This window comes from Cyrtonyx montezumae, unplaced genomic scaffold (genome assembly GCF_038088225.1).
Source record: "Cyrtonyx montezumae isolate F1298 unplaced genomic scaffold, pur_monq_1.0 scaffold_10, whole genome shotgun sequence".
Taxonomy (NCBI): Eukaryota; Metazoa; Chordata; class Aves; order Galliformes; family Odontophoridae; genus Cyrtonyx; species Cyrtonyx montezumae.
The window spans coordinates 1,072,121-1,088,670 of NW_027071826.1; the positions used below are offsets into that span (position 1 = coordinate 1,072,121).

The window sequence follows — 16,550 nt, forward strand, 5'->3', positions numbered from 1 at the left end:
CAGTAGAAGACAGCTCACATGTGGGGCAGACTTTCATCAGCTAACTGCCAACAGGCTGCCCAAAAGGCCTTCTGTCCCACCCGGTGTCTCAGTGTGGACAAGAGACTACAGAAGCAGCTTTCCCATTTGTGTTATGGGAGCATGGACCAGAGCAGTGCCAGCAGAAGCAGCCATGAACAGCAGCAGATGCTGAGCCCCAGTGATAAAGTTAACCTAAGTGCCTGTGAGAAGTGACAGTATGAGACGCTCACAACCACCCTGCTGTGTAGATTTGCCCCCTAGGTTCTCTCCCTGGCCTCAACATGCCCGTTTTCTTCAGTTGAGGGTCACCCAGGGGAGAAGTCCTTGACTGGGTGATCCAGAAGGCCCACAGCTGAATTCACCAGAAGTCTTCACCCGAATCTTGCACTCAGGCACCACTGAACAGCTCTGAAACCACTCAGCAGTGAACAGCCCTCTGTGTTAGAAACTGTGATTACTGAGACACATCAGAGCAACAGCAACGTGCAATGCGTGCTGTGGGACCAGCTCAGACCTGAAGCTGGGGAGGCAAGAGAAATGATAGAGATATTATTTATTAAGGATGGAGCCAAAACATAACATCCTCCAGGCCTAAGTGTTTCATTTGTTCCACTGCTGAAGAGAAGTCACCACTAATGACAGGATGAACAACTCCACAAAACATACACTATAGAGCCAAAGGTCCTCATTACAGTGAAAGCTGACTCCCCCATTGCAGATCAGGGCCTGAACGAACATTACCTGTGCTGCTGTGGGTGCTGCATGCTTTCCCCAGGCAGCCTCCAGGACTGCCTCAGCCTCCTGCCTGCCTGGCCAGGCGAGGAAGCACAGTGTGCAGGTAAGAGGCCAACAGCAGCACGCAACAGCAGAAACAACAAGAATTTATTATTGAATTGGACTTGGCCTCTCCCAGTCTCCGTCTAGATCAGTCTCAAAAAGGCACCTCCTCCCCCCAGTTTCCACTGTTCTGATGTGTGATTTTAAACGTTTTAATGGGGCACCCACTGTCTCTCCCCAGTCTGGGGCTTGAAGAGCAGCTGATCCCCCACAGCTTTAACCTAAAGCAGGCAGGGCTGTAAAAGGGTAACTGATCCATGGCATATTGCCCCTGGGTTAGCTGCCAGCATCGTTCCCACGGCCGTGTCCTAACCTATCAGGAAATCTCACCTGTATGGCTGCAGTCAGCTCAGCTGCCAGCAGCCGGGCTGTGTCCTGCCCTGGATTCATCATGCCGCCAGTTTAGAGAGCTGCAGTAGAATGGAGGGTGGAAATCTGAAAGGGACTTCAGCCACTCAAGTCCTCGGCTGGGTTTTCTCTGTCTTCTGCTCTCATGGCCAGCTTGCTTAAGCCTTAACCTACAAAAGCAATAGTGATAATAGTAATATAATAATAATAATACAACTATTTCAGTAATACATATTAGAATACAATAATACCATTATAGCAGTACTATTGTTTAATAAGAAATACTGAAACAATACAGCATCGTAACACTTGAACAGCAGTTTAAATCAATAGCTACATGAAACCCCCATGATTCCAGGAAGCATTCTGTTTGGAAATAGCACGTTTTCTACCATTCCCCACCAGTGTTTTGTGTACACGTTCTTTACATCTGCTTGGCAAACACGGGCTGTGATGGATGTGGCTAGGAGAGCTGTGACTTCTCCATTCAGTTGCTCACCCAGATTTAGATCTGTGTATTCTGCCATCAGGGTTCTGCTGACCAAACACCTCTTGCAGCTTGTAACTCTTACGTCGGAGCAGGCAAAGCATGTGAACAGTGTCCACAGGCACCACAGCATCTTCTGGAGAAAGGTTTAGCCCAGGCACAAACAGACCCACCCAAACACGTGGGGGCCTCGATCCGGTTCAGGTTTTTTTTCCTGGGGAGCTGCCACTCACACCTCTGGTGGGAGTGACTCGGCAGGCACCGAAAGCCCGTGGGAGTACTCGTGGATGCCCTACAACTTCCCTGCCCTGGGCCAGCCAGGTCTTTCATGTCACAGGCGTGTTTCACTCAGTCCAGTCTTTGCAACGGATTAATGGATTAACCCCTCATCTTTGCAGTGAGCCTGATTGATGGCTCCACTTGTTTTCTTGCCTTTTGCATCAGCAACACAAGAGAAGGAACCACCGCACCAAAGAAACAGCTGCTGGAGAGAAGAAATGAAACTCAGCAAGTAGCTTACGGGCAATTTCCATTTTTTGTGCCACAATAGGTGTGATCTGGTGTAGCTAAACATTCCGCAGGCGTAGTTTTTCTCTCCTTCCCACTACTGTGGGGTCACGTTGCTTTAACAAGTCTGTGGGCCGACTGCAGGCCGTGAAAGACTGATTTCGAGGAGGGCAAGTGTCATAAGCCATTCACTTGTTAGGCTACTTCAGGATCAGAGTGGAATACACATATCTCTGGCTCCAGCTAGAGGCTACTTCACGGCAGTATAATGCAGAATCAAGGCGCATGAAAATACATACCCCAAATAAAAGAGAATGGGAAGAGCAGAGACCACAGAGACCTTCACATGTTGTCTGTTGCAGACAGCAAGATTTTCTTCCTCATCTGTCAACCAACAAGTCAGGATGCTGCTCCCTTCCCTCAGTGTTACCAAGTCAGTGAGTCTTGTAATGTATTAACCCTATTTGACATTGTGAAACAAGACCTCTGTTTGACTGAACTATTGCCCCAGAGGTTAAGTGCAAAGCCAGGCTGCTCAGTTAGAGGTAAAGCCCAGCCAGCCAATGCAGTGCCTGCCTTCCCCGGCTGGGCAGGGAAGGATTTGCCTGGGATGTGATTCCTGGGCCAGACTTCTGATATTGCTCAAGCTTCACTGCATGTAGTGAATGGAGTGCCCCTACAGAGACCAGCATCCTTATGGAGGGCTGATGACACACCAGTTCAGCCTTCTTTCTGACCTCTGGTGGGTGAGGCAGTGCTTGGGCAAAGGGACGTGCAATGGGACGGTGGCACACGAGGTCACACAGTGGGTAACTGGCAATGCAAGGCAATATGTCAGTGAGTCCATTTGGCAAAGACTCAGCCTGATGGGGCATTACCATTGTTAGAAACCAGCTCAGCTGGAATACACAGAGAGTGCTCAGACAGTGGAGGAGACAGGCCACATTTCTGCATCGGTTCACAACGAGGGACCAGAGAAATCCAGACAGCAGACACAGGGTAAGAACAAGCTGTCCACACCAGTTTAAAGAGCTTAGTCATCTCATTGAGTGCAGTGGAAAAGTTTCAACATATTTCAAGGGCTGGGACCTCAGGGGAGTACCCAGATAGCGAGATGAAGTCACCCACGGACAGGCACAGGTAGCCAAAGGTGGCAGAGTAGGCAAAAGGCATGAGAATTTCCTGGTCTACAAAAAGCAGACAGGAGTCAGCAGTGTGCACTTGCAGCCCAGAAGGTCAACTATATCCTGGGCTGAATCAGCAAAGAGAGGGCACTGGGGAGTGGAGGGGATTGTCGCACTCTACACAGCCCTCGTGAGACCCCATCTGAAGTGCTGTGTTCAGATCTCGGGCCCACAGTACAAGAAGGATGTGGAGCTTTTGGAGCAGCTCCAGAGGAGGGCCAGCTCACAGGGCTGGAGCACCTCTGCAACAAAGACAGGTTGACAGAATTCAGCTTGTTTATCTTTGAGAGGAGGAGGCTCTGAGGAAACATCATTGCTGCTTTGCATCACTTGAAGGGAGCTTACAAAGAGGAGGGAGACTGTCTTTTTACACAATCTGATAGTGACAGGGCAAGGCAGAATTGCTTTAAAATAAAGGAGAGATTTAAGTTAGTTGTTAGGAAGACACTTTACAGAAGGCAGTGAGGCACAGGCACTGCTCCCCAGAGCTTTGGGCGTCTCATCCCCAGCAGGTGCACAAGGTCGGGCTGGACGGCCCTGGACAGCCTGATCTGGTGGGGGCAACCAGCACAAAGCAGGGGTTGGAAAGGGATGGGATTTAAAGTCCCTTCCAACCTCAGCCATTCTATGATTCCACCAGCTGCCGGGAGAAACAGTTTCCTTTATATTCATCAACCCTCCCAAAACACAGCAGTTCCATTAAGTCTGCACTAGCACCTAGAGAAATTTACAATCCAAGAAAGAAATCAGAAGACATATGAGATTGTCATTCTTGTAACGGGGTTTGCAGCAGACATTGTGGGATACGACGTCAAACTGTTGGGTTTTCCTGAGACACTCTATCTGCTATACACACTGCTATAATCAAACATCTCCCCGGGCACAGGCTCAACGCCTTAGAGGAAGGAGTTCAGACGTCGCCAACGCGCGGCGGTGCGGGAACGGGATGACAACAGCCAGACCCCCGCGCGGCACCACGGCGACGCCTAGCGGCAGAAAGCTAAACAGCGCCGGGCAACAGCAAGCACACCAGTAGACCCGGCAGGAAAAACCATAAATGAGCTTAGTCCAGCCCCCAGACAGGCAAAACGGAGTTAAGAAAAAGAGACTTGTAAGCAAATAAAGCCCTGTTGCGAATGGAAAGACCATGCCGGCAGCCAGGGGACGGGGGGAGAATGGAAACCAAACCGTTGCAACTTGTGGGTTGAGGTGAAGATTTTTTATTAAGTCAGAAAACAAAGAGAGAAATAGCGATAAGGATAAGATTGGAAAACTGTCTCGTGAAGGGTGTGTGGAGAGCGTGTGACCTCAGTTTTAACAGGATTTTGCCAAGCTGCAGGAGAAGGCCAGGGGGACTCCGGTCAATCTGCACGTCGTGGAAGAAATGGCTGCGTTCCGCAGTCCGACTGCGAGCAGAAAGAAGCCGGAGCTTCTGTAGCACTCAGACACGCACAGCTCATTTGATGGATGTTTGCTGAGGAGCGTGCAGATCTTCTCCCTTTTCTGCAAGGCCTCAACAATGCCCAGAGCTGCGAGAGAGAGGAGGACTGCCACCACTGCACTGCGTCGTGGAGGAGGTGGGAGAGGACATCAGTCAGTCACCTCTTCTGCAACACGCTGCCCGATCCTGTGGCAGCCAAGCAGCCAGCACCCTATCCCTTCTTCTTTGAGAAAGAGATATGGGCAGAGGGTTTCTTCAGGCAAGCCGTTCATTGCCCGTTTTTGTAGAGGACAATGCTCCTGGAGCAAACGGACGCTCTCGGAGAGGCCGCGTGTTCTCTGCCCAGCTGGTTGGAAGGGCCTCTGTTTCAGGCATCCATGCGGCACCGTCATCATTGGCACGGGGTATGGCTGCCCACAGAGAGGGTTTGCTGTGAAGGAAACATTCAACAGCAATTCCTTCTGCATACTGAGCAGCATCTTATCCATGTCCACCATGCTCAGCTATGGGACAAGTGGAAGTCTGTCATTTCCCCGTTGTCAGAAGAGTTGTGAACCGATTTTGCAGCTCCCGCATCTCATACAGCGCCTGCTTGTGTTTGTCTGGATGCTGTGCCAGGTGCTGGAACAGGTTGGGCGGTCGGGACACTCGGAATCCCCATGGCAAGATAATCTCTTTAGGCACCGCCTCATTTCCTATGAAGAAGTGGTCCAGACGTTTCTCCTCCAAGCAGCAGCGCAGGTAGCGCAAGATGTCGTTCATCCGCAGCACGAAGTACCTCCGATTCCAGCTTTCCATAGGGATCTTAGTCAGGAGGTGCATGAGCACTGTCTTCAGCTCATAGATGGAAAAGTTGTAGCCCCGCAGGATATAGGAACACACTTTCAGACATTCCAGGTGGAAACTGTCCTCCCCAGCACGGGCAGCTATATGCTTGAAGAACTTTGCCTCTGCCACTGCGCAGGTCTGTGGCCAGGTCGTGCTGGGCATATAAGCAGCCTCTGTCTCCTCGCTGCTCAGAAAGATGTCAGTATTGCCTTGCTGTACACCAAACTTGATCTCAATCAAGAATTTTCTTTGGAGCATATCTATGAATTGAAGCCTGCAGGAGCGCTTTAACAGCATCACATTCAATCTGCTTACTGCTGACTGAGGCAAGCATTTCCAGCATTTTTGGAACAGTGACATGAACCAGCTGGCAGTCTTCTCCACGTCTAGGTAGGGGCCGGTGCAGAGGGTGTCTAGGAGGCTGGGTTGCTGATCTTTCAGCTCGTCCGCAGAGGTGTGGAGGAAACACAGCATTTTCAAATTCTGCTCTCGCCCACACGTGCATTTCAGCTGTACACGGATACAGGAGTTCTTGACTGGCAGCTCCTGTGTGGTATCCACTTCCAGGAAGAAAATGTGCCCACGTGGGGGTTTCATGGACACAAGCAAGCAGAAGACAGTTTCCTCCTCAAGGAGACTCCAGCCTTCGTAGGTACTGCCCATCATAAAGGATCGCTCTGGTATTGGAAAGAACGTATCTAACACAACAATATGACCTATATTGATCAGGACATTCACCATGCGCAGGATATCTTCTCCATGTTTCTTAAGGTGCTGGTTTGGCCAAAAAGATTCTGGAAGGAAATGTGATTGACCAGATTCTTCCGCTTGCAAGTTCTCCTCCCCATCTTGCTCCTGCAGATCCTCGATCCCCTCGTCTTCATATTGCTCTTGCTCCTGCAGATCCTCGATCCCCTCCTCCTCATATTGCCCTTGCTCCTGCAGATCCTCTATCTCCTCCTCCTCATATTGCCCTTGCTCCTGCAGATCCTCTATCTCCTCCTCCTCATATTGCTCTTGCTCCTGCAGATCCTCTATCCCCTCCTCCTCATATTGCCCTTGCTCCTGCAGATCCTCTATCCCCTTCTCCTCATATTGCTCTTGCTCCTGCAGATCCTCGATTCCCTCCTCTTCATATTGCTCTTGCTCCTGCAGATCCTCTATCCCCTCCTCCTCATATTGCCCTTGCTCCTGCAGATCCTCTATCTCCTCCTCCTCATATTGCCCTTGCTCCTGCAGATCCTCTATCCCCTCCTCCTCATATTGCCCTTGCTCCTGCAGATCCTCTATCCCCTCCTCCTCATATTGCCCTTGCTCCTGCAGATCCTCTATCTCCTCCTCCTCATATTGCCCTTGCTCCTGCAGATCCTCTATCTCCTCCTCCTCATATTGCTCTTGCTCCTGCAGATCCTCGATCCCCTCCTCCTCATATTGCCCTTGCTCCTGCAGATCCTCGATCCCCTCCTCCTCATATTGCCCTTGCTCCTGCAGATCCTCTATCCCCTCCTCCTCATATTGCCCTTGCTCCTGCAGATCCTCTATCCCCTCCTCCTCATATTGCCCTTGCTCCTGCAGATCCTCTATCTCCTCCTCCTCATATTGCTCTTGCTCCTGCAGATCCTCGATCCCCTCCTCCTCATATTGCCCTTGCTCCTGCAGATCCTCGATCCCCTCCTCCTCATATTGCCCTTGCTCCTGCAGATCCTCGATCCCCTCCTCCTCATATTGCCCTTGCTCCTGCAGATCCTCTATCCCCTCCTCCTCATATTGCCCTTGCTCCTGCAGATCCTCTATCCCCTCCTCCTCATATTGCCCTTGCTCCTGCAGATCCTCTATCTCCTCCTCCTCATATTGCTCTTGCTCCTGCAGATCCTCGATCCCCTCCTCCTCATATTGCCCTTGCTCCTGCAGATCCTCGATCCCCTCCTCCTCATATTGCCCTTGCTCCTGCAGATCCTCGATCCCCTCCTCCTCATATTGCCCTTGCTCCTGCAGATCCTCGATCCCCTCCTCCTCATATTGCTCTTGCTCCTGCAGATCCTCGATCCCCTCCTCCTCATATTGCCCTTGCTCCTGCAGATCCTCAATCCCTTCCTCCTCATATTGCCCTTGCTCCTGCTGATCCTCTATCTCCTCCTCCTCATATTGCCCTTGCTCCTGCTGATCCTCTATCTCTTCCTCCTCATATTGCACTTGCTCCAGCTCCTTGGCTTGCTCCTCCTCACTGCTGGAGCTCTCCTCATCCCTACTGACTTGAACCCCATGGAACTCTTTCTGCCTCTTCCACACGAACCAAAACAGAAGTCCAAAAACACAAAGAACAGTCACGAACTTCCAGAAAGGCAACACAGCAAAGAGCAGGGCTTGCATGCCCATCCTGCTGTGGTACCGTTCTCTCTGCTCCACCTCCTGCAGCAGCTCTGTCATCTTCTCTCGCAGAAACTCCGCACGCTGCTGCATGCGCTTGAGCGTCTCCTCATTCAACTCGTCACCAACACATGGCAGTGCTTCCATGAACAAGACAAGATCAAATGCCAAAGCCATGATCTGGAAGAAAAGAGAGAGTGGAGGTCAGTGGGGCTGGGTGGGAGTTTGCTCGTGGCTGGGAGGGCTGGGCCAGGAGCCACAGCCCCTGGGGCAGGTCGGAGTGGGGCGAGGGAGCTGGGAGGCAGCAGGGGCTGAGGCCAGCGCTGCCGCTGGCTGCCCAGAGAGCCACTCACAGGGTCCCCTGAGGACTAGGCCATCAGTGCGGGCTCCGAAAAGCCCTCGCGGGCTGGTGCTTGCGCATGGCTCAGCCCAGCCTTCCCCCTGCTGCTGCACTCCCCGATTGCCCAGGCCAAAGTTGAGCAGTGCTTCCTGCTGATGGCCCCAATAGAAGCCCCGCATTGTGACGCGTCCTCTGTGATGTCACAGGTGCCCCAGCCCCACCCTTTGGCCCCACCCAGATCAGTTCCTCTCGGCTGTCCTCCGGGGCACCAGCAGCGTCCATGTTCAGTGGCACGTGGCTGCACTGAGCTGCCAGGGAGCGAGCAAACTTTCTGGACAATGTCTGCCGAACCCCCTGGGAACTCTCTGAGAACTGCGGCCACTGCCGTGGAGCCGGAAGCTGATGCTTTATCTCCCGCAAGACGAGGTCACGTGTACCGCTGGTTTTACAGTCTTTGTTGTTGCTTATTACCTTTTAATAAATAATATATTCATAAAAGCCAAGTTTTGTTCCTGATCTACACTTTCTGTGCGGCCCAAGACAACTCCTCTTCACTCCATGTGGCCCAGGCAAGCCTGGAGGCTAGGCTGTCGCGGCATACGTAGAAATGCCAGTGGCCACCAGGATACGGGTGCACAGCTGCAGCTATTTTACATACAAACCGTCACGTCAAGCATCACGTGCCTGAAGGGCTCTGCGGCCTCCTTGTGCTGACTGTAACGTCGGCCTCTGCCTCCTGGCTGCTCAGGAAGATGCTCCCTAACCTTTGCGGTACCCAAACTGCCTCCACGCGGACAGCTCTGAAGGCATCCAGCACCTGGATGGAGCTCGTCCTCAGAGCACTGCAGGAAGCACAGCATGTCTCCCACTGGCATCTCGACAGGTGAGAGAAGGGGATTCCATTTGCACAGCTGCAGCAACCTCAGGAGGAAGCCGACGGGGAGCTGGCACCGCGGCCGCGGGGCCTACAGCTGCCCCTGGGGCACCGTTGCCATGTCTGTGAATCTGTGATTCTCCTAATCCCTGATTCTCTGGCTCTGATGGACCACAACGGCTGTCGGCTGGACAGCAGTGTAACTGATGAATGCCAACGGCTGTCGGCTGGACAGCAGTGTAGCTGACAGCAGCCAACGGCTGTTGGTTGTTGGGACTGTTGGAAATATCGAAATAATTTTGTCAGGACGTACCCTCTGATAAAGCAGAGTTTACTCCCTATTGCAATGGCGGGTGCCCCATAAACAGGGAGCACACAGAGACAAGAGTGTTACATCTTTTATCCCCTATTGCCCAACGCTTATCTCTTCCTCCCCTGGTTACTCATTGGCTGAGTACTGCAGGTTCACGCTCTTTGGCCACGCTTCTCTGATCATACAAATACCAAATAAACATAAATCCCTTAGTAATCTAAACAGCAACAAATGGTTGTTGTCTGAACACCGACAAATAGCATCTGGTCATTGCTTTCGAATCAGATACCAGGTCATGGCTGTCAAGTACCTGTTTTACACTTTAAACATAAACATTCCTCTCTGGCCTCTTACATTAACACTCGGTCATTGTTTTGTATATTTGTCTGTCCTTGCACAGAGATAAGCTTTGGAAAGAGGATGCAGGGGAGTAGGGCATCTTGAACCCTGCCTGTGACATCCTAACCTTCCCACAGGGCGCAACAGTTATTCTTTGTATAAAGGCCTGGGCTCCTTGAAAGCTTGTTAATTATATTTTACTGTTGCTGGCCTAAGCAAAGAATACTTAGCACAACCTTGTAATGCGTCTTTCTAGTAACTTAGAAGACTACACTTTCATCGTGTGGAACATCTACATTCTATTGTGGCTCTGTGAGTAAGAGCCTATGTGTAACTATGTGTCTAGAATCTTTTCCTAAACTGTATATGGTATTCCTACTTTCCACACAGACTATTTCCAGGGCTAAGTTACAGAATATTGAAATATTAAATTCCACTTCTTTGGATTAATTACACTTCTCAATATTCACTGCAGAAACAATTCAGTTCCCACAGGACAGCGATGTAACTCTCAGAAGCCAATGGCTGCTCCCCCAGGGATCCCAAGGGCCCTGTAGGCCCCAGCCAGCGGCCTAGGTGCGGCTGAGAGTGCTGTGTGCCCCGATGCAGGAAGGCCCAGAGGCCAGGCCGGAGGTGCAGTGCTCCCTTGCAGGGCCGGCAGGAGCTGGTGCAGCTCGGGATCAGCCACAGGGCCTGTCACAGGGCAGGGTTGCATCCAGAGGCATTTTCCTCCTTTGAGGATTCTGGCTCTCATGGCATCGTGTTTGACTGGCGCAGGCACACCGCAGTGAGCTGTAACTCCACGGCACTGCCTGGATCAGGGCACATAGTTTTGAAGCTTTCTGTCTCCATTTTAGGATTGCGCACTTGAACATCCCAGGAATATTCCAGATAGAGAAAAACCCTTGTACCTTGCCTGGAGTAAAGAACGGACTAGTTCATAGTTTCACTGGGAAGGTTCCTGAAGTGCAAAAACAATGGCCATAATGAGTACAAACACCCAGTTAAATCCATCGTGGGTGAAACACGAGTGCATGCTCCATACAAGTAGGCAAAACCATAAATGAGCTTAGGCCAGCCCCCAGACAGGCAAAACGGAGTTAAGAAAAAAAGCCTGCTAAGCAAAAATAAAGCCCCGTTCTGAATGGAAAGACCACGCCGGCAGCTATCAAGCTACTGCGAGGCTTACAAATGCTTAAGAACATGTACCACACTCCAGGACATGTGCGCAAGGACTTTGCTCAGCTCAGCAGCTTTTGCACATGGTAAGCGTGATGGGTCAGGACAGGAGGAGCAACACAGCAATCCTGAAGTTCACTTCAAGGGTATTTTAAAGGCTACACAATTAGAAACTAGAGAAGGAGTCCACATGCTGGTCTTCCACGCAACAAGACTTAATAAAACTCAGAAACGTGACTCACCTGCAGAGCATGCTTGCTGGCACAGTACCCTGAGGCAAGAGGAGCGCCCATGATCCCCATCACACTGCTCACAGTCACAATCTTTCCCCTTCTCCTTTGGATCATGTGATTGAGGACATGTTTTGTCAGAGAGATTGTGCCTAGGTAGCTAAGTTCCATTATGGCACTGAAGACATCCAGGTTTGTATCCACAAACAGAGAGCGTTGGGAACGTCCACCATTGTTGACCAAAACATCAATCTCAGGAAAGACAGGAAAGATAAAGTGATAAATAAATATGACATGTTTTCTTTAATGCTTATCCTTCCTCAGGAAATTGCTAACTGACTGCTCTCTTCCCTCCTGCCTCCCCAGGACACTGCTCCTTTGAAATGAGGCTGGCTACTTTCAAGCAGGGACAACAAAACAGAAACAGTCTGATGCCAAACATGAGCTCCTAGTATAGGAACAACGGCAGCTGGAAACAGAACAGAAGAAACAAATCTGGTACCAAAGGCTCAGAAGACTAAAGGTGTAGCTTGAAGCTTTGCCCATGGTACAAAATGTTGATCGGATCCGACTGTCACTGTCTGAACTCTGGACTCACAGTCCAAAAGACCACACCAAACAAGGCAAGCACTCATGCCTGATGTCCAGTTTTGTTCCACATAGCTCTGAATGCAAATTACGCACATTATAAAAACTACAAAATAAAAGCCCTGACTTTCATACACAATTTTAAGCCTAGAATATACAGACGAGGCTTGCTCCACTTGCTCGAGAAATCCAGCGACATGAAGCAAGTTAGTTTTGAATTCTTGGTAATGACCACTGATTGATTGTTGTTTGCTGTATCTCTGCAAAGCTGCCAACACCCAGAAGAAAACAACAGAAGGGATGGGAAGTTAGGTATTACTTGTCATGTTCATCAATGAAACTTAAAGAAGATGTGAATGTAAGCATCAGTAAACAAAGTGAAATACAGACATACATGCAGAGATAGGAGAGGAGGAGATGTAGAAATTCAGCCCCAGAAACACTCCTCACCTTGCCAAAATGCTTAAGAACACTGTTGGTGGCAGCTTCATGAGAGTTTCTGTCAGTCAGGTCAAGACGTAGAACAAGGATATCTTTGTCACTCAAGTTGCTGATCTCTAAAAACAAACATTAAGCGAATGGGAATCACTAAGATTGCTAATACAACAACTGCAAGAAGCGCGTATTTAAACACAATCACTTTCAGCAAAAAGACACCAAGAAACCATTACATTAAGAGGGAAATCAAATGCTTTCTCTGTCTTCATTCTGACCTCCATATAGAATCCATTTTTATCTGTTTCTCTCAAGACTTTTTCTCATCACTATGTTTACGCTTGTAAAAAGCTTGACTTCACTGAACAGGCTTGCATATCACAACATAGGCAATGCAATTCTCCAAATGAATTGCAACTGTCAGAAGCAACACATTTTGAGATTACTATTGGCAGCCTTCACATCTTCTTTGTAGGTAAACTGTTCAACCATGTTTACTCCCTGTAATGGGAACAGTACAGTTGAGGCCAAAGCCAGAACCTGTATAGGTGAGCTCTGAGGCAAAACCTAGAGAAGCTGGTTTATTGCAGGGGGAAGGAGAAGAATCTTTGCTAGTCCCTTCTAACTTGGGATATTCTGTAAGTTTTCTGTTTAACTGAGAGTTCTCAACACATTTATCTCCTAGAATAAAAGTCAGTTGTCACCAAGTTCAAGTCATTATGCTGAGTGTTTTCAGCTCTGCCTCTTCAGAACAACTGACCTTTTCCACACAAAGTACACCTACAGCTGCACTGTGCTACTGTGGGGCCTGGGGGCATCTGGCTCACAGAAACAAAACCTTCAGTGTTAATCTTCCATCTCTTTAAACTAGATATTTTTAAAAATTCCTTTATTTATACTGATTTCATAGCACAATTTTTGTTTCTAAACTGATTCCTAGTCACAATCACGTACACCTGCTCCCCTTTAACCGTTGTGCTCTTTAAACACAGAGTTTTTCATTATTGCTTGCACATATAGGTCAGGTTGAACTTCGTCTCTGCAGTGATGCACAGATGAGGTTACTGAAACCCATAGCTTGCTTGTGTTCAAAGGTCACTAGTATTTAGGCAACTGGATGGATATAATATACCCATTTGCCTGCTTTAAAGCCACTGCATTTCGATGTATATCCCCCTCCAAGACCTCTCCTCTCCTCTCTCCTCCACGCATTTTCCCCTCTACTTCTTTCATTATAGACAGCAATAAAACCCTGGTAGGTTAAACTACACCTCTACCTCCCACAAGCAGATTTGCGCAAGCATATCCTATTGAGACAGGCCACAGGGCTGGTCAAAGGGCTGGAGCACCCCTCCCATAGAGAGGGTGAGAGAGTTGGGGATATTTAGCCTGGAGAAGGCATCGGGGAGACCTCACTGCAGCCTTCCAATACCTAAAGGGGCTGCAGGAAAGATGGGGAGCAACTGTTCATCAGGATGTGTAGCAATGGGACAAGGGATAATGGCTTTAAGCTAAAAGAGCACAGATATAGCTTAAACATTAGGACAAAAGTCTTCACAATGGAGGTGGTGAAGGCCACTTAGAAAAACCATTTCAGTTACACAAATTGTTATATACACCATATAGTTCAGATTTGGCACCTTCTGACTTCCACCCCTTTGTGCTGATGAAAGACGGACCTCACGGGCCACGTGTATGCCCAACACTGTCATAGCAGCTGTGAGGTCCCCTCAGATTTGTCCAAGCACCGCATACAGGCTCTTGTTCACCAACAACAGAAATGCATAGCTACTGATAGTGACTATGCTGGAAAACAGCATTCTGTAAGCGAGAATCTGCTCTACCTAACACCGTTATTGTGCTCCCTGCATATGTTGCCGTTTCCATAGAAATAAATAGGGGGAACTACTTGTGAAGTGACCTATGCAGAATGAGACCCCTTCATTTGTTCCCTTCCTTCCCCACTGTATTTATTAGTAACTTAAACATGGAATTAGTAATGAGATTTTGAGGTAACACCGGTTCTTGAAGGCACTCGTACTGCATGCTTCAGTTACGCACAGTTTACGTTCACCACAAAATGTACTCCTGTGCTTTGTGGGTCACTATTTCTGTAGCACCTCCACCACAGTAAGAGTGGAACTGCCCACACAGAGCAAGAACTTGTACTTACGAAGGCACTTCTTTTTCACTCTTTCCAGCTCATCCTCTCTTCTTGCTGAGATAGCAAGCAGAGCTCCTATCTTTGGTAGCTGGTAAGCCAATTCTTCTCCAATTCCACTTGAAGCTCCTGTCACCCAGACAACCTTGCCACGCAGTTCATGCTCTGTCAAAAGAATCAGGACAGAAGTTCACACACACTGCCAATGCTGGAATAAACGTAAGTCACCGCAATCTGACGCCGCTTGTAAGACCTGTGCTCAACTTTATTGGCTGTTACAAAATCTTGACTTCTTTATTGTTTTGGTCACATGTAGTTGTGAAATTGTTCAATGCTGTTCTTCTGCCACTAGAACTTTGTTCCAAGGCCAATCTGAACAAACATGGATTATCTACCTGAGGAGGTATCTGACTGCAACTCTGCTGTGTCGTATTTCCACAGGCCTGATCAAAATGAGGTTCAGAGGAAAAAAGGGGAATTCGAGGAAATGACAGAGAACTGTCACAATATCTCAAATCCAAACAAAAGGCTGAGCAAACCTACCTCCAAATGTTCCTGAGGAATTGCTTAGGGAAGCCAGTTCCCTGAGCATAGAAGACCTATCAGAACAGAGTGTGTTCACCCACTCTGTTTTGCGTCTGGTGCAGGTTAATTCTTGCATTGGTCAGAGCACAGTACATTGAGTTCCCAAGGTGTAAGGTCATGCATCAATCTCCTGTGTGCTCACAGCTCTTGCTCAGGTATGCTTTTTAAACCTCTAGTAGAAGTAGTACCTTACTGTTACTCCTCTTACAGCCTGCTCCCCATTGTTTGGGGTCATTCCCACTCCAAGGCACATCTGCAATTTGTGAAAAAGTTTAGCTTTCCAGGGATATAGCCAGAATCATCAAATACAAATGGATCAAAACCAAGCATTTAATTCTAGAACACACTTCAAGCACTAACATCAGAGCACTTTCAGCATATATTGACTAAAACTTGCATCTGTGTTTCAAGATCAGTCGGTGGAGTGCTGCTGTGAAGAACTCTCCCTTCCATTTACCAGATACATACAGAGTATTCAAATTCTATTCAATTTCTAGCCAACCAAGAAGGATTTCACATTATAGATCAATCAGTACAGTCAAATTCACTTCCTGGGATTTAAAGGCCACTTGATTCTCAAAATAGCCAGAACAGCAATTCTAAGCTCACCGAACCTTAACCACTCACTCAGGCAAAAAAAACAAACCCTTTTTTCACTAAAGCCAATGACTATGACAACTCTCACTTCCTGCTTCAGGATCAATTCCCGCTTCTCTCCGCACTAAACCACCTCAAGTTTCTACTTGCAGAGTCTTCATGATAAAAATCCCATGAAGAGATGAGCATAGAAATCTTCCCATCTGACTGGAAGAGAACATTCAAGACAACCAGAGCTCAAGCAGGGTTTGCGGGATTGGCAGCGGGCATTATTTTCTCTTTTTTTCTTTATTGGCTGTATTACCTGAACTACAGACAGATCAGAAAGGCCAACACAAGCGTTTCAAATCGCGTCCCTTCGTTTTTTAGAGGCTCCCTACCCGAAGGGGTTACGGCCACACGCAGGAGACCGGGCCGCCCCAGGAGCCGCTCCGAGGCAGTACCGCATCCCCTGTCCTTATCGGCCCTCGGCTGTTCGTGTAACAGAGCCGGACGTGTGACCGGAAAAGAAACGAACCATAGTTTGGGGGCGACCCCGTCCGCGCGAGCCTGCTTCAGAGCCGCTTCACTCAGCAGCTCCCTGCGCAGCTGCCCCGCAGGGAGTACGCGTCAAGGGCCAGGCGACTCCGTGCCCGGCTTCCGAGGAAAGCCCGCACCCCCACGCAGCGTCGCACCCCTCCTCCTCACGGAAAGCCGCCCCGGGACCGCCTCCCACAACCCGGCCGGTCTGGGGCGACACGCGGCCGGCTTTACCTGGCTTCTTCCCCCGCCACTCCACCCACAGCAGCGTGAGGTCGCCGTCGGCGCGCAGCCAGCGCAGCAGCTGCAGCAGCAGCAGGGCCAGCACGGCCCCGCCCGCCAGCAGCGCGCAGCCACACAGCATGCCTAT

The 16,550-nt window shown here is 49.4% G+C and overlaps 2 protein-coding genes across 2 annotated transcripts; both read right to left on the reverse strand.

Moving 5' to 3' along the window:
• Nucleotides 1-5,297: 5,297 nt before the first annotated feature.
• Nucleotides 5,298-8,285, reverse strand: LOC136060846 (inositol 1,4,5-trisphosphate receptor-interacting protein-like 1). Its single transcript, XM_065755645.1, has 2 exons — nucleotides 7,747-8,285; nucleotides 5,298-6,456 (listed from the first exon to the last, which is right to left on the reverse strand). Exons 1-2 carry the CDS (start codon nucleotides 8,195-8,197, stop codon nucleotides 5,351-5,353), a joined length of 1,557 nt encoding a protein of 518 aa, XP_065611717.1. The 5' UTR covers nucleotides 8,198-8,285; the 3' UTR covers nucleotides 5,298-5,350.
• A 2,547-nt stretch (nucleotides 8,286-10,832) lies between these two features.
• Nucleotides 10,833-16,546, reverse strand: LOC136055549 (dehydrogenase/reductase SDR family member 7-like). Its single transcript, XM_065747352.1, has 5 exons — nucleotides 16,415-16,546; nucleotides 14,492-14,644; nucleotides 12,334-12,440; nucleotides 11,308-11,547; nucleotides 10,833-10,847 (listed from the first exon to the last, which is right to left on the reverse strand). Exons 1-5 carry the CDS (start codon nucleotides 16,542-16,544, stop codon nucleotides 10,833-10,835), a joined length of 645 nt encoding a protein of 214 aa, XP_065603424.1. The 5' UTR covers nucleotides 16,545-16,546.
• Nucleotides 16,547-16,550: the final 4 nt, after the last annotated feature.

Coding starts and splice junctions, on each gene's coding strand:
- LOC136060846 (XM_065755645.1), bottom strand. CDS start 8,197: ATGGCTTTGGCATTTGATCTTGTCTTGTTCATGGAAGCACTGCCATGT. Junction 6,457..7,746: donor GCAAGGGCAATATGAGGAGG/AAGGGATTGAGG, acceptor GTCAATCACATT/TCCTTCCAGAATCTTTTTGG.
- LOC136055549 (XM_065747352.1), bottom strand. CDS start 16,544: ATGCTGTGTGGCTGCGCGCTGCTGGCGGGCGGGGCCGTGCTGGCCCTG. Junction 12,441..14,491: donor AGTGAAAAAGAAGTGCCTTC/GTAAGTACAAGT, acceptor GTTTGTTTTTAG/AGATCAGCAACTTGAGTGAC. Junction 11,548..12,333: donor TTCTTAAGCATTTTGGCAAG/GTGAGGAGTGTT, acceptor GTCTTTCCTGAG/ATTGATGTTTTGGTCAACAA.